Source organism: Pan paniscus, chromosome 16 (assembly GCF_029289425.2).
Source record: "Pan paniscus chromosome 16, NHGRI_mPanPan1-v2.0_pri, whole genome shotgun sequence".
NCBI classification, from domain to species: domain Eukaryota; kingdom Metazoa; phylum Chordata; class Mammalia; order Primates; family Hominidae; genus Pan; species Pan paniscus.
In genome coordinates, this window is record NC_073265.2 from 61,007,662 (window position 1) to 61,025,566 (window position 17,905).

General features: G+C 43.2%; 1 protein-coding gene across 2 annotated transcripts in view; it reads left to right on the forward strand.

Moving 5' to 3' along the window:
- The window catches only part of THSD4 (thrombospondin type 1 domain containing 4), a 665,075-nt gene that overhangs the window by 626,188 nt on the left and 20,982 nt on the right, over nucleotides 1-17,905 (forward strand). For both annotated transcript variants that reach the window (XM_034939056.4, XM_034939057.3), the window contains 4 exons: nucleotides 1,943-2,072; nucleotides 3,671-3,875; nucleotides 5,254-5,427; nucleotides 14,798-14,971. In XM_034939056.4, the coding sequence (XP_034794947.1) occupies nucleotides 1,943-2,072; nucleotides 3,671-3,875; nucleotides 5,254-5,427; nucleotides 14,798-14,971 (683 nt within the window). The remainder of the gene's footprint in view (nucleotides 1-1,942; nucleotides 2,073-3,670; nucleotides 3,876-5,253; nucleotides 5,428-14,797; nucleotides 14,972-17,905) is intronic.

Consider the following 17,905-nt stretch of genomic DNA (forward strand, 5'->3'; position numbering starts at 1 on the left):
CAATGTCCATAAACGCCGTAAAATGTCAAGGGAAGACAAGCAGTGGCCAGGTGCTGGACAACCCCAGCAGGACCCATCTTCCCAAGACACAGAGCATTCCTATGGGAGCCTGTATCCTTTTGATTAAAAAAATTTGATTTCTCCCTTATTTGAGTGCCAAGTGGTTGAGATAGTTCCTTTTGCTTTCCTATCCACAAACATCTAAGTGGAAAAGCTAAACCCACATGGTCTGAAGGAAAAGGAATAGGCTAAATAAGATCTTTACTTAATCCCTTAATAGCCGAGTCCCACTGCAAGCTGTGAACCATGTATTCACCTTTATAACTGCACAGTGTACTTAATGTTTGTTGAATTTAATTAAAAATCTGTTCTATTTAATGGAAGGAGATCTGTAGCTGGACAAACTTTAATTCCACAAAAGTTTTTGCATCCCATTAACTTTACAGTCAGTACTGCCTTTTACTCAGCCAATAATTGTGCTTAATTGGAACGTTATTTTAAATAATGGTCTCAAGTTATAGCCACACTGTAAATTTTTACTACCAGGGTAATTTAAACAAATGATCGTTTCAGATTCAACACTGTCTTGCAAACTGTCAAGTTTCTTACTACCCTCTGGCTCAGTGTGTCATACAAGATAAGCTTGAAAAACCACTGAAACACTTTCATGACTGATGAAATATTAAGATGTTTATGTTAAAAGATAGCCCCTATGTTGCAGTTAAAATTGTAAGGAGTTGGAGCTTCAGAAAATATGAATGCCTGGCCAATTAGCAACAGAGATAAGACAGAGTTGTAGAATAAAGTATAGTGTTCTTCCCGGCAGGAGTTGTATACTGGCCTGGACTGTGGGGAAGACAGTTATTTGTGAAGAAGCATCTTCCTGCGGTTGGTTCAGGTTCAGGGGTTACATTTCTCACGTTATAAACGTCCATTAATAATAGCTCAGTGTTGCCACCAGGTGGCAGCAGAGAAAGGAAGGCAGAATTGAATCAGCTTTTTTTTTTTAATTGACACCTAGACATTCCATTTAACAAATTCTGGCTTTTTATCGAAAATAGATGTATCCTTATTAATCCAATGAAAGTAAAACAAAAAACCTAAAACAGTTATAAACATTCATTCAACACCATTCAAACATTCATTCAACACAGTCATTTATTGAGCCCCTGCTACTCTCCTAGGTACTGGGGCTACAGTGATTAAGAAGTAGCTCTGTCCCTCAGAAGCTCACTGTCTCATGGGAAGTAGACATATGCTCAGATCACTGAAATACCATTGGATGGGTACTTTATTAGAAGAACATGAAAGACGCTTGCCAAAGGGGGAGGCAGCTGCTCTTCCGCCCTTTCTTGAATCTTCTACTTCTGTGCTTCAACCTATCCCTTAAATGTACCTGGTGTAGCAGGCTAGTTTGTCAGGCAGGTACTTTCATTCCAGTTTAATGACTTAGACAGCCTCCTGCCTCCAAAATACACATGCACATATCTACCCAAACCCAATTCTTTCTCTAGAACGAAGCTTGGCCCATTTAGGACACTTTCTCTTTGACGCTTCCAGAGAACTTTAGAAAAGTTACTATTTGTGTTCCTTCTATAATCATTCCCCTGCCTAGGGAATCTCTCTTTTGTTATCTTGAACTATAATGAAGATGCTTTGTATCTGCCTTTGAGCATATTTAGACCATGTCCACAAATAGATTATTGATTCCTTTTAGGGCAGGCTCTTCTTTGCACCCCCACAGTTCCTAGCAAAGACCTGTGAGGTAGGTGTGTGTAAACCCTCAAATGAAGGGGGAGTGTAAGCGTGCATGCGTGTGTGAATTGTCCTCACTGTTTCTGTGCCCTGTCTTCATCAGCACCCGAATCCCTGTGCATCTCCACCCATAGCCCAGCTTTCCAGTGTGTGGGACTGTCCTTCAGACATTCTCCTGTTGTTGCAGGATCGCAGTACCCTATTTTCCGCTGTGTGCACAGAAGCACTCATGAAGAGGCTCCTGAGAGTTACTGTGACTCCAGCATGAAGCCGACCCCCGAGGAGGAGCCCTGCAACATCTTCCCTTGCCCAGCCTTGTAAGATGGCCCCTCCATTTAGGTCGCCTATTACCAGGTCACTTCAGGTCACTTACGCACAGGACCTTACAAACAGATATAAGTCAGTCTAAATCTGATTTAGAAATACAAGACTTGGACCATGCATAAAATGCAGTCTGTTTAGCAGGCACACCTGTCTTTCAGGATGAACTCAGGAGCTGATAGCCTTTAGCAAGTCAACCCACTTCTGGCAAGCCCACCCTTGACAAAGCTGGAGCAATTAGGTTTGAGCCTGGTAAGGAAAACAAAGGAGGAAGCAAAAAATGAGAAGCCAGTGTAGTTAGTGTCATAGGTGAGCTGTTTACAGAGAGAGGATAATGCAAGTCACAAAAACATCAGCCTGGAGAGGCCAAGAAAAGTGTCTCGGGAGAGGTCTTGAACTGTTTTGGTTTTTTGGTTTTGTTTTTGTTTTTATGGCGGAGTCTAGCTCTGTTGCCCAGGCCATAGTGCAGTGGCACGATCTCAGCAACCTCCACCTCCTGGGTTCAAGCAATTATCCTGCATCAGCCTCCCGAGTAGCTGGGACTACAGGTGCACATTACCACGCCTGGCTAATTTTTGTATTTTTTATAGTGACAGGGTTTTGCCATGTTGGCCAGGCTGGTCTTGAACTCCTGAGCACTAATGGTCTGCCCACCTCAGCCTCCCAAAGTGCTGGGATTATGGGCGTGAGCCACCACGCCTGGCCTTGAACTGGTTATTGAATGATAAATGGGACACTTGAAGAAGAACAAGGGGAAAGGGCCCTAAAAGGGTCAAAACCTAATTTGCAGAGTAATAAAAATATAATTCTCATCCAAGTATATGGTGAGCATGGGCTGATGTCTCATTTAACTAATAACAGAGCAGATGACAGAGGAGGGTTTGCGAAACTGATATGGGAATTGTTAATGAAAAATAAAGAATGCTAGAATAAGATTTCTAAGTTAGTAGCAAAAATGAGTTAATGATCTACAGTGTAATAAAACTAACCTTTGGAGGGTTTTTTTAATTAGATAAAAATCATTTGTACCTTTTCAGTTTTCTATAACTTTTTATAGAATCTGGGCCCTAATCACTGGTAAATAGCATGTCAAGGGTCAGGCAAATTTATCTGCCTTTACAGAGTCAGATGACCCTTAGGCAGACTTTTTCTTTTTCTTTTCTTTTTTTGAGACAGGATCTTACTCCATTGCCCAGGCTGGAGTGCAGTGGCACAGTCATGGCTCACTGCAGCCTCAATCTCCCAGGCTCAAGCCATCCCCTGACCTCAGCCTCCCGAGTAGCTGGGACTACAGGCACACACCACCACACCCAGCTAACTTTGGTATTTTTTGTAGAGACGAGGTTTTGCCATGTTGCCCAGGCTGGTCTCGAACTCCTGGGCTCAAGCGATCCTCCCACCTCAGCTTCCCAAAGTGCTGGGATTACAGGCGTGCGCCACTGTGCCCAGCCTAGGCTGACTTTTAAGCAATGCTCTAGTAAGAAACTCCACCCATAGTGATTCTGATGATTCTGTGTACGCTGCTGCGGGCTCACGCTCACTTCTTGTTGACTGAAGGTTGTCTCTCACTCTCGCTCTCTCATTCCTGAACCAGCTGGGACATCGGGGAGTGGTCTGAGTGCAGCAAGACCTGTGGCCTGGGCATGCAGCACCGCCAGGTTCTGTGCCGCCAGGTGTATGCCAACCGCAGCCTGACGGTGCAGCCCTACCGCTGCCAGCACCTGGAGAAACCTGAGACCACCAGCACCTGCCAACTCAAGATCTGCAGCGAGTGGCAGATCCGGACCGACTGGACCTCGGTACGCAGGCAGGGCAGCCCGCTCTGCAGCTCCCTCTCCAGCTCCCACCACACTTTCCAGCCTCCCCCACCAAGACCTGAGATGGGTAACCCTGAGTTCCACAGGAGGCAACCCGTCCCGTGGGGGTCTGGACGGCTGTTTTTGCAAACCACAGGATGTACCAATAATTCAATAGAGTTCAGGGTAGTGTGTGCCACCCACAGCCAACTTTATGAGTGAGCCCAGGGGGAGCCCTGTGATACTGGCCTCATCTGTTTTGTGAGTCATGGTGAAGTGAAGGTTGGCAACTGCTGGTAGAGCCAACTCCTTCCAATTTTCCCTACCCATTTTATAGCTGAAAAGACTGAGGCCTGGAAGAATAGAGTAGTGTCAGTCAAAATTAAGGCTGTTAAGGCAGAAATAATTTGATAAAAGATTTATTGGAAGCCAATGTAAGGATCAGCCCAAGAAGACACACGAACAACGTTGGACATGTTCCAAAGTCTGTTACAAGTTGAAAGGCTTTTAGAAGAAAGTTTAGGAGAGGAGAGGGGGACCCCTCGAATCGGAGTTGTCTTTTTCATTGGAGGGTACAGCACAGAGGTTGCAATCACTGGCTATAGATGACGACATACAGGCTAAAATGTTTTAAGTGCAAGACAGTCAATACAACTTCATGAGTCAGAAATAAATCAGCAAAACTTTATGACTCAGAAACAAACCAAACAAACCAGTGTCCTCTTCAATGTCCACAGGTTACATATTAATCAGTATGTCAATAGTTTGAAGAATTCACAATAAGATTTGAGGAACTGACAATAATATTCTTTACTCTAAACAGGATGTAAGCCATGAATCCTAAGACCTGCCTCCCAGGCAACTTAGAACATAGTTTATTCTTCAAGGGCAGAGGTGCATGACTTAACCCCTTGCCTGCCATGGCGTTGGGTCCTGTTTATAATTTGGTATCTTATTGCCACAGAGAGTCCATTCTGTCAGTCTTATGATTTCTCTCTTAACATCAATGCTGGTCAGTTGTGTCTAGACTGCAAAACGGAGATGGTATGACAGGGTGTGTCCAACTTTCCATCCTGTCATGGCCAGGAAATCCATTTTTAAGGTTTCTCTGGGGGCCTCCTTGGCCAAGAGGAGGCCCATTCAGTCAGCTGGGAGGCTTAGGATTTTATTTTTAGTTTACAGTAGGCGAGGCATCTAAGAAGGTCTTGTAGAAAAGGGTTGTGGAGTTTTCTAGGGCTCAGATCCCTGCCCCAGCTGGTGACATGCATGACAGAGCCTCAGTCTCATGGGGCTGATCACAAAGGCTGCGGGCTCCATACTGGCAATTCTCTCCCAGAGCTGAAGCTGCTGGTTCCCCTGACGTCAGTGTGCTGTGTTTCAGTGCTCGGTGCCCTGCGGCGTGGGACAGAGGACCCGTGATGTGAAGTGTGTGAGCAACATTGGGGATGTGGTTGACGATGAGGAATGCAACATGAAGCTCCGGCCGAATGACATTGAGAACTGCGACATGGGACCCTGTGCCAAGAGCTGGTTCCTCACCGAGTGGAGCGAAAGGGTGAGTGTGATGGCGGGCAGAGCGCCGGGGACCGAGGTCTGCCAGGTGCCTCCAAAACCACGCAAAGATGAATCACTAGCTCAGAATCCCAAGACTGATTTCTGGCTCTGGGGGGAAAAAAAGGCCCAGAGAGGAATTATCGTAGGCTTTCTATCCTTATGTGAGGACTGAGGGTCTCCAAAGGTGAGGAGTGTGTATGAAAAACTTGATTGAATTCTCCTTAGCACTCCATGTGGTCACTCCATAATACTAGGTGAAGTGAATCATTACATCCCATCGTTCATATGTCTTGTAAGTGCCTGGTGTCTCATAGACACTCAGCAATGGCAGGCCCCTCTACTGCTTTCTGCCAACTCAAAACATCCCGCACCCCGTTCCCTCCCCAGCAGCCTGGCCTCCCATGGGAAGTCTCAGGTGTCAAAGAATAACTCAAAGGCATATATAGTCAACCATTAGCCCACCAGTTACCTGGATATAAGGGAAAACAGTCATAGATTAAATTCATCCATCAAAGGCAAAAGGAGGATTTATATGAAAAGGGGTTTCTGCAGATGGAGTGATGTTGGTTACACAACAGCATGAATGCACCTAATGCCCTGGAGGTGTGGGCTTAAAAGTGGTTACGATGGTCAATTTCATGCTATGTGTATTCTACCACAATCAAAAATGAAGTTTGAGAAAAGACACTAAACAAATTGTAGAACATACCTTGGGACAGGGAGAAGAAAGGAGGAAGGAGATAAGGAATTGGGCTTCCTTTCCTGGTGGAATCGGCGGATTGGCGGGCATGGGATGGCCGATCAGAGGGTTTGCCCAGGGCAGCTGCACAGCTGTGAGAGGCACCAAGTCCAGGTTCTGGATTCTCCAGGAGATCTAGGGAGTTTACCTGGGATGAGGACGTGATTGGCTATCTCTGACCTTGGTTAGCGGCCTACCTCTCGGATACACTAGTTCTGCCCCACTTCCCTTGCTAGAATCCCGTGCGTACACGTTACCTGTGAACCGCATTAAAGTGTAGGTCTGAGGCAGCAGGTGTGGGGAGGAGCCAGGGGTCTACATTTATTTTCTTTTTTTTAATATTTTTTAATTTTTATTTATTTATTTATTTATTTATTTATTTATTTTGAGACCGGGTCTCATTCTATTGCCCAGGCTGGAGTGCAGTGGTGCAATCTCAGCTCACTGCAGTCTCGACCTGCTGGGATCAAGCAATCCTCCTGCCTCAGCACCCCCTGCCCCCCTCCCCGCCAACGTAGGTGGGACTGTAGGTGCACGCCACCACCCTGGCTAATTTTTGTATTTGTTTGTGGTTTCACCATGTTGCCCAAGCTGGTCTCAAACTCCTGGGCTCAAGTGATCTGCCACCTTGGCCTCCCGAAGCCCTGGAATTGTAGGCATGAGCCACTGTGCCTGGCCACAGCCTACATTTCTAATAGGTTCCCAGGGTCTCTGAGGCCACTGGTCCAAGGACCACACTCTGAATAACAAGGCCATAAAAAAGACAGAGGAGCCCAGCCATGTTCTTGGATCTTAGGAGACATGATGCAGCTCATGAGCCCCCACCCGTCCCCACTCCCAGCATCATGAGAACAACAACCATAGTATCTCAGACTCAAAGAAGGACCCTTTCACGCAGTTTGGGGATATCAGCAGACATGCCCCATACGGCCACATTGGCTGACTCCAACTGGTCAGTGTCCATTCTGACTGGTCAATGGCCACCATGCACCTGTTATTGAGTATTTTGAATATCACCCCTAGAGGTGTTCACATAGGTTTTCTCTCCCTCTGCGGTGTAAGATGCCCCTTCATTTTGTCCCTCTATCACCATAACAATCCACTTCCACAGGGAGTGTTACCCAGAAAGAGAGGAAGGACAAACCTGCAAATGCAGCCTTCACTCCACCTCCAGAGATGGTCCTGGAGATTCTTACCTAGCGGCTCATCTTCTTGTGTGTTCCCCACACCTCATGGCATATGGCCCCTGCCCCTTAGGCCCACGATGGCCCCAGATGGACAGCCCTTGGTGCAAATACTGAGCTTCCAAGATGAGCATCTGACTGTGCCCCCAGTCCCAGGAGCAGACACTAATTTGGCCATCTGGGAGGCTCTAACCAAAGAGAAACAGATGGAGAGTAAGTGCTGATCTGGCCACTGACTCAAGCTTCTGCCCTAAAGCTGAGTCCAGGAGAGCTCATCCTAGTTCTTCTGTGTATCCCTATTTTCCAAGCCTCCCATCCCAAACATTAGCACATGGTACTGCGGAAACAGTGGGGGAAGGTGTTTGTGAGCTCAGCCTCCTGGCCAGCGTGAGGAATCCTCTGCAGTGCCCCTGACATAGGTCACAGCTCTTGCCCAAACCCTTTATCAGAAATTCACCCTGTGTCCAGACAATTACATCTATTTCTTGTACAGCTCAAGGTGTCAAGAGGTCTCCTTTTACAATGAACCAAAGTGTTTCTTACTAAGTCCCACTGTCCTTTAGAAAAGGACAGCCCTACAGCCATTGGGGAACCCCTTCCACTTTCTTCAGGCTAAAAATATCTAGTTTCCTCAACTAATCCTTTTGTGCTTTAGTTTCTGAACTCATTCGTGTTCTCAGTAAACTTGATGGATTTCCTGTATCAGCAAATGGATGAAAAGAATGATGCTGGGCTTTCATTTTTATATTGGAATGATTCTTTTTCTTAAAAATGTTGACTTTTTTCTGGTTAAAAAGTAACACAGTATTGTTTTAAGAATATGAGAAATTTGGAAAAGTATGCTCCAAACCTCCTCACTAAAAGAAAATTTGAGATTAAGCTATACTTCAAGCTTTTTTTTCCTCATACATACTTTACCTACATAGCTTTTTTTCCTCATACATATTTTAAAGATATAAATGTATCTTTATATCATAATGTATGTATAATTTGGTCACCTCTTTTCACTTAATTATTATAAGCATAAAATCTTTAAAACATGATTTTTATTGTAATAAGCTATAGAACTGCATAACTGAAACAATCTCCTATTTCTAAATGTTTGGGATTTTCTAGTTTTTATTTTTATTTTTGAGACCAGGTCTTGCTCTGTTGCCCAGCCTGGAGTGCAGTGGCACAATCATGGCTCACTGAAGCCTTGACCTCCTGGGCTCTAGTGTTCCTCCCTCCTCAGCCTCCTGAGTAGCTAGGATTACAGTTATAAGCCTCCATACACGGGTGATGTTTTACTCTTTAAAACAGAATATTTTAAAAGACTTCAGTAAGTGTTCTTGTGCATAAATCTTTATATGCACCTTTTCTTATCTCTGTAAAATAGTGGGGGCGTGGAATCATGTTAAATTATGGGAAAATATTATGAATGCTTTTCGAACTCTTAATACATTTTAGCTAATTGTTCTCCAGAAAGATTATTTCGGTGTAATCTTCCAAGCAGCAACTGAGAGCGCTTTTACAGTCATTTTGTTGCCATGATTCTTTAGTTTGTAAATTCCATGTCTCTACATTTGCCACTCTCTGAAAAGGCAGGGGGCTCAGAGCACAATACGTACAGAGAAAAAACAACTCTGGGGAAAATAGCTGCAGTGGTTCATTCCTCTGTGTGTCTCCCATGTTTATTTAGAACAGTAAAAAGCTACATGTAAATTTTCCAAAGATTTCCACGCTACCTATTTCCTCTCCAATAATGACTTGCAGATTTTCCCTTAAAGTAATTTTGCTTTGCGTTTCAACATAAGTTCTTGCCGAATCTAGCTTGGCTTAAAATTATAAATAGAGCAAAGAATGAGCACTTTATTCTATTCAGGGAACTCTTTCGTTCGTTTTGGAAAAGATGTTCTAAATCATGCAAGTTGGGTGCTATGATGTAAGTAAATAATTTTTGCCTTATCTACCCTCAGAATGGATCATGAATTCTAAATGTTCATGCTTATTTTAGAGTAGGTGAGTGGGAAGGGAGTACTATTGGGTTTAAGAAACGCACGTTGGCTTTGGTATCATCTCCATGACCATCACTTATTTCGTTATTTGACCCTGAGCCAGCTACTGATTCACTGAGCTTCAGTTTTTTCAACTGTAACATTGCTGAGTAACCGCTGCAGTAATATATTTGAAGCTATGACCTAGATGAGGTTGGCACAGTGGGAAGGGTTTCCTGTGGGCTGCTTCATTCTTCTTCAGCTGCGTGTTACCAGGGGCCTTTGGGCCACCAGTTGGTCTTAGAAAAGGTTCAGCCCCTGGAATGACCAGCGGATGGCAGTCTTCCACTTTTGAATAGTTGCTTTGTGTAGAAAATGGCCTCGTTAAGCTTTAGTCTGAACTATGAAATTTTTTATTACTGGGAATAAACATGTGTTGAGCACCTGTTACATGCCAGTCATGAACGAGACACAGCCTCCGACTCAATAAGCTCAAGAGGGAGAGACCAAAGAAAATTAAAGTTCGCAAACACTTAAGAGTACAGAGTGTGTCTTATTGCCCAATTTAAAATTAATTAATCTTTACCTAAGTGAATTGAGGTTGTAACCCCAATCTGAATCTTCTCTTAAACTTCTAGGGACACAGAGTTTCTTCTGGCTTAATGACTCACCTTAAAAACATCTTTTCAGCTGCTTGTAATTGAGAGTGGGCCTTATCAGAAGTAAGCATCATTGACTTTTCAGTTCTTCAAATCAATGATAGGTTTAAGCCCATGTGCAATTTTTAATCACAACAGGAAAAAAACACTTTTAGAAAGTCCACCAGCCTTAGTTTGGTAACACCTAATTTCTAAGAAAGTTTTCCAGGAAAAAAATACTGAATCATTTAAATTATAAGAAATGATGCATAAAGCTGAAGTTCAAGAATAGTCATTACAGCCTTATAGTCCCTTAGGGGCCAGTTGGGCCAAGTTTAGGATTTAACTGTTGCTGGAATGAGAAGGCAGTCCTCACCAGAGGGTTGCTTAGGAATTCCATGTGTTTCTGTGTTTTATCAGCCCAGAAGTTCAATTACGAGTCATGTCCTCTTCTGACTAGCAAAGCAGATTTGGTCCTTTTAGGAACATCCTTTAAGGACAGTGGGTGGGTGTGGTTTGGAGCCTCACCTGGAAGGTTAGTCCCCGCTCCCTGGTAGGGACTTCTTCCCCTTGCTTCTGCTGACAGGCTTCCTAGACCAGGTCGTGTGTGGGTTGCTCCTTTCATGTTTGCATTTGTTGGGCTTTTCACTGAAGGTGTTGTAATAAAATGAAACTCCTCTACAGGCTTCATCCATGTGATGTCCTCCCATTGGGCACTGGCATGGTCCTTCACATTCTTCTTTTAAATTAGGTATATGAGGATGTGGAGACACTTTCCCAAATGTATGTGCATTACTTGGTTTTGAAAGCAGAAAATTAAGTTAGCTAGTCAGATGGAAATTACCTGGAAAGAAGTAGCCTAAGGGTTGGAAACATGAAGATAACTGAAATTCTGTTTACCTTTTATTCTTTTTTTTTTTTTTTTTTTTTTCTGAGATGGAGTCTCACTCTGTCACCCAGGCTGGAGTACAGTGGCATGATTTCGGCTTACTGCATCACTGCAACCTCCACCTCCCGGGTTCAAGCGATTCTTCTGTTTCAGCCTCCCAAGTAGCTGGAATTACAGGTGCACACCATCATGCCCAGTTAATTTTTGTATTTTTAGTAGAGATGGGGTTTCACTATGTTGGCCAGGCTGGTCTCAAACTCCTGACCTCAGGTGATCCACCTGCCTCAGCCTCCAAAAGTGCTGGGATTACAGGTATGAGCCACCACACCTGGCCTACATTGTATTCTTTACAAGAGTATTTAAATGTCTTCAGTTTTAAAATTAGGAAGAAAACCAGATCATACATGGCTGAAACAAACAAACAAATCCTTTAGCCTAGAATATTCCAATTATCGTAACAAATTTTAAGCTAAAGGACTGAGTCATTGTCCCAGATTTCTAATAGCAATCTAGCAAAATAGCAAAGGACATGAAATATGCAAATAGCAAAATAGCAAAGGACATGAAAAATGTCTGCAAACCTGTAGGGGAGGAAAAATGTTTCCTCTGCATTCTTAGGTTCTCTGGCTGCAGTCTGTGAATTAAGCTGACAAAAGATTAACAGATAAAAAGCATACCAATTTTGTTTGATGTTAATATTTTTATAGTGGCATGGGGGGCTTCATAGGAAAGAAGTGACAACCCCAGAGAAGCAGTTAGACTTGAGGGATTATATACCATTTTAACAAAGGGTGATAAACTATGGAGAAGTGAATAGACAAAGGAAAGGGGCTGGGGCTTCTAGGAACAGTAAATTGTGAGAAATTGACTAAGAAAAATATGGGGGAAGTTGACAGAAGATAAGGGTCCTTTTAGTAAAGTTTATTTGTGCAGACTTGTCTTGGAGTCAACTCCCCATCTCCAGTGATAAGAATCTTCTCTTCTTCCTAGCACTGGGAGGGCACCCTTCTCATGGGAAATTTATGCCCTGGTTTTAGGCAGAAATGGGGAAGGCAGAGAGCTCTTCCTGCATCTGCTATTTCTCAATAGCCTTCAGCTCAAAATAATCAACATGCCAAAGCAACATATTTTGGGGTGGCATGTTCTGATCCCCTTCAAGCCCTTTGCTCCAGAGGGAGTTTCTTCCCTAACGGGTCAAGCCCAGCTTAGCAGTGGAAAGGTAAATGTTTGATCGCTCATGCTGGCATGTGATTTTACAAGACTAGATGTCAGCATACAAAAATGAAAGTGGAAATTTTGATAAGGAAATGAGGTTGTAAGGATTGTTTTTCCCTTTTCTCAATTTTTATTTAAATTCTATTGCTTTATTTTCTAAAATAATACGGGTAGAACTCAAACATTGACTCTATTTTTAAGAAAAGACCCAGAAACCCTTAGAAAGGGCTTTGGTCATGTGCTAAAGGGCCACGTCTAGGATTAGAAAGTGCTAATAGATAAGAGAAATGAACAAGGCAGGGCCCAAGTCTATATGCAACTGATATTCATGGATTTACTCATGAATAAGACACTGACCTGAGAAAGAATTAGAGATGATTTGTTAGTTCCTGCTCTCACCAAGCCTGCTTCAGCAAAGACAAAAAAAAAAGACAGGACACAAATAACCATAATACAAAGGCAGGAAGCAGCACATAGAGTGCCATGAGAATTCCAAGGCTTGAAAGAACATCTTAAATTGGACACTCAAGGTAGTCTTCACGGAGGAGATGGTATTTGAGCTGAGCCTTAAAGGCTTCTGATCTGTCCAGTGAAGGGAAAGAGCATTCTGGGTGGAGGGAATGGCAGGGGCAAGGGCTCTGTGAGCCTTTTATGTGATCAGGGAATAGCAGCCACTCTGAGTCTGTCCAGAAGGAGGTATGTGGGATAGGGTAATGGGAAATTAGTCTAGAAGAATTGGGTCAATTGGGGCCATATTATAGAAAACCCTTAATGCTAGAAGTCCATATGTGACTTCTGTTAGGAATGGGATAACTTCAGAGGGAATTTTTAGCATGGAGTTCTCAACACCTGGCAGCCCAGTGCATTGGAAAAGCTGGTGAGGTTGAGCAAGAAGCTACAGCCACAGTCCAGGGTAAGAAAGTAAACTGTGCTGGGAACCATGGGTGGAAAGGGACAAGACAGGTTAGAGAAATGTGGCAGAACTAGAGTCTGTGAGACCTAATGATTGTCTAGATGTTGGAAGCAAGAGGGTAGGAGAATAGTCAACTTTTAAATCCAGGTAGAAACTTGAAAGCAAATCAGAAAAATAAAAGGAGGAATGGTAACAGTGGTGAAGGTGTACATGCTGGATTCAAGGTATCTGTAGGACACCCAGATAAGGATGCCCAAAAAATGTTTGAAAAGATAAAGTTTAGGTGTGGTGGCACACACCTGTAATCCCAGCACTTTGGGAGGCCGAGGCAGGCGGATCTGTTGCGCTCAGGAGTTTGAGACCAGCCTGGGCAACATGGCAAAATCCCATCTCTACAAAAAAATACAAAAATTAGCTGGACATGGTCGTGAGCACCTGGAGCTACTCAGGAGGCTGAGGTGGGAGGATCGCTTGACCCCAAGAGGTTGAAGCTGCAGTGAGCTGAGATCACGCCACCTGGGTGATGCAATCCTATCTGGGTGACAAAGCGAGACCCTATCTCGAAAAAAAGAAAAGATAAGATGAGAACCAAAATAAGGGCACATTCCAACGTATGGCAAGACAGATGGAAAATGCTCTATGAGCTTTGGGCTATGACTCAGGAATGTTTTCACTGTATCCTAGGAGAGGACAGTGTGATTGTAGTAGAAAAATCACTAATAGATATTTGGCTTTAAGTGAAGATTTTATCCCTATGAGGCTTAGTTTCTCTATCTTGGAGTGGGAATGTAGGGGTTGAAGCCCCTTATACCATTTATTGGGCACCTCCCGTCTGCAAAGCACATTATACAGTCTCCATAGCCCTGCCAGAAATGTGTTTCTATGCCAGTTGTCTAGATGAGCATGCCAAAGGTAGGAGGGGCTGGGTCACTTGCTCCAGGCCACACAGCTAGTGAGGATATCAACACTGATGTACCTGGTTCCAAAGCCAAGCTCTCTCTCTATACCAAGCTGTCTCCCAATCCTCTCATAGCTGTGGCCTTCAGGGACTGCAACAATTTGCCTTAATATCAGGCAGCAACATTGAGGTGACAGACTTAAGTCCCCCTCTTTTTCCAACCCAGACTTGGCTACTAGCAGGTAGAAATATGCCCAGGTTTTCATGCACCCATTCGTCTTCAGCTGAATATATTTTTTATTTTTATTTTTATTTTTATTTTTATTTTTAGAGACAGGGTCTTCTCACTCTGTTGCCTAGGCTGGAGTGCAGTCGTGCAGTCATAGCTCAGTGTAGCCTCAACCTCCTGGGCTCAAGCGATCCTCCTGCCTCAGCCTCCCGAGTAGTTGGGATTACAGGTGCACACCACTGCTCCTGGCCAGTTTTTTAAATTTTTGTAGAGACAGTCTTGCTATGCTACCTAGGCTGGTCTCAAATTCCTGGGCTCAAGCAATCCTCCCACTTCAGCCTCCCAAAGCTCTGGTACCACAGGCGTGAGCCACAATACGCGGCCAAGCTGAATATATTTTTGAAAGCAAAAGCTGGGAAGGATAGTCTAACAAGTATAAGTGTATTAATTGCAGTGGCAAGATTGGATATTTGGAATTTGGAATGAAGCCCAACCCAGAAAATCTAAGACAGGGAATTGCCATACTGATATCTCATAATGGAGTAGGCTATGCACGAGAAGCTGCCAGATATTTGTAGGGGAAACAGATGGCAGGAAAATGAAGCATTCCATCCTCCTTTCCATCATTTGAAAGTGGCTTCAGCAGCTGCCAGGGCCTCCTGACTAATGTGCCCTTCCCCTGTCTCACAGTGCTCAGCGGAGTGTGGGGCCGGAGTGCGGACACGCTCGGTGGTGTGCATGACCAACCATGTCAGCAGCCTGCCCCTGGAGGGCTGTGGGAACAACCGGCCGGCAGAGGCCACCCCATGTGACAATGGACCCTGCACGGGCAAGGTGGAGTGGTTTGCCGGGAGCTGGAGTCAGGTGAGTGGCCAGAACTGGGTACGTCTGCCTGTGTCAGGCAAAAGGCAGCATACCAGAGGGGTTAGGAACCAGGACTTTGTGTCAGGTGTCCCAACTTTGAATCCCAGCAGTGCCACTGTCTATCTGTGACCCTGGAGAAGCTATTTATATTTCTGGAGCCTCAGTCAGTCAACAGTATTCATTGAGCACCTACGGTGTGCTCATCTAAGTACTTGGGCTACATCAGTGAGCAACACAAATATCTCTGCCCTCAGGGAGCTTATGGCCTAGCATGCTTTCCTCATCTATACAATGCTGGCAGTGATGGTACCTTATGAGGTTATTTTTAGAAGAAATGAAATTGTGTACATAAAGTATGCAGGACAGTGCCTAACACAAAATAAATGGTGGCTGCTGCTATTATTCCTGTTAATAAAGCCAGTTTTTCTGTATTTGACAGTATCAGAAGCAGAAATTTTAAAAGTTGGAATTGTTCATTATGAAGAATAAATAATACTGAATACTTTAATAATTGATGAATTACATTTTCCCTCACTCTTCCAAAATTGAACGTGAACCCCACTAAGAAAACGTGGAAATGACTGCCTTGTTTTGATTACCATCAGTATTGGAGTTCTTGAGCCACTTAGCATTTGGCTCCCAGGGCTGGCTGGTTCTCCAAGGACTGTTTGGCTTATGATCACGATTTACACATTATCAAGACCTCTGGCTCCATATAGAATTTTATTTCTTTTAAGTAGCATTAAAAACCAACCTTGGAAAAAAATGCACTGCCTTATCCTTGTAAATTGATACAAGCCCTTTGGAAAGCAATTTGGCAATAAAAGTCAAGAACCATAAAAATGTTCCTTTGCCTTAACCCAGTCACCCCACTCCTGGGGATTCATTTTAAGGAAATAATTAACAAAATAAAAAAAGCCTTTTTCAACAGAGATGTTCATGACAGCAGGATGGTTACAGATATTATGGCATATCATAACTCAGTAAAATATAAGGTGACAATGATAGCGATCGTTAGGAAGATGTGAAAGTGCATGTGGTATAATGGAAAGTGAGAAATAGAATGTGAAAATATTCAAACCCTATCATCTCTGCCACTTCAACGTAGAGTTTTTATGCAAAAAGCATAGGGAAATGTTTTTCTATTCAAATTCCCTTTAATGTTTTTTAAAATATAGAGAATTCAGAAAGAATTCAAGTACTTCCCGTGCTACTCTGGTGAATATCAAAGTTAGACACATTTGCTAACTGATCCCAGCTTGACTTCTCATTAGTTTTCTGGCTCTAGGTGAGTGATTTAACCTCTCTGAGCCTGTTTCCTCATCTGAATATGAAGGTAATCATATCAACCTCTTAAGGTTGTTACGAGGTTTTCATAAGATGCTATACATAAAGAGAATTACCCATTGCTTGGGATATGGGAAACACTTAATAAATATTAGTTCCCATCTCTCTATGTTTATTTTTTCTGCCAGCTATTTCTGTCTCATTACTGGTAGTAAAATACATAGGACCTAAACCCCAAAGATAATTCAGCAGTGACTGTATATAGGACACCAATTATACCAAATATCCATAGATGTGTGAAATCATATCAGATCATTACAGTCACACACGTGAAGATAAGCAGTACAATTGAATTCATATGTCTACCATTCTTAGAAGAGAAGGGAGCAGGATTCAGGGCCTTTTTTGCTTGTGGCCTCCTATTGACTTTAGACCTAAGCTTAAAGAACCAAGGGTGGTGTGAACCCTGGCAAAGACAACCTTTATTTCTGCTAAGATTAGAAACAAAGGATTTGTGGCCCTGTTGTCCAAAAGGGTCAAGATACAATTGAATGTGGCCAAGGTTTTGGTTCTGGATTTATAAGGATGTCAGGGCCTGCTGGAAACTCCCTGCCCTAGGAATTTGACATTATCCCCAAAGAAAATGAAATAAGAGTATGCTTATTTCTTGAAAGGTAAGTTTTAAACATTAACTGGCTTCAGAATATAAAAATAAATGTTCCTTCCCACCATATGGGTTGAATGAAAGTTGGTATTTCGAATACCCTACCAGCCTGGTCACAGTGATTAGTCCAGGAGTAGACATGTGATCCAACAGGTGGATGTGTGACCCAAGCTGAGCCAAACAGAATCCTTCCCGAGGACATTTCATTTGTGTTTTAGGGAAGAGACTCACTAAGAGGTTGTGAGCTCAAGGGCTGGCAGTGGCCCTACTGAGGCTTGTGCAAAAAGCCAGTCTGAGAGAATGAGACCTAAGTCTATGGAGAGGCAGAGACCAAGGAGTTTCTGGCTTTAGAGTCTTTCTGACTCCACCAAGAAAGGAATATATTCCATTTCTGCTGCTTGCCAGATCCCTGGAAACTAACTAGGAGTATGTCAAGCTTAGGGAGTCTTTTTCTACTCTGGAGGCACAGTAGCCCAACTCTTACTCATGAGAGTCTACCAAGTCTATTATTTATGCCCACAATTATTTCCTTTCTTCTCTATCAATTCTGAGTTTACTGCAACCTTTGATTGTCTTAGTTCTGGGGAGATCTGTCACAGTCTCTAGTCTTCAGGAGCAGCCATTTTGTCTGCCTCTGGGTCTGGATTGCATTTTATTGATTGTATTTATTGCAATAGATATATTTATTCTCATCTCTTCGCGAATCAGTGATCCACAAAAGTGCAACTGCAGGAATTCTTTAGGTACAGAAACATGCCTAATTGCCATCACTTCTCACTGAAAGCATTTATCCCTATTAAATATTACTTTTTCTCATGTGTGCTTTTCTCTGTGGATTATATTTTATCTACTATTTGAATTACTCCATCTTGTTTCTTATTGTTGATTTTCACCTGATGTATCTTCATCAATTTCTTAATTTTCAAACGTTCTATGTATTTTGAAGGTATGTCTTTCATATGCAGGACTATTTTTGTCTTTAT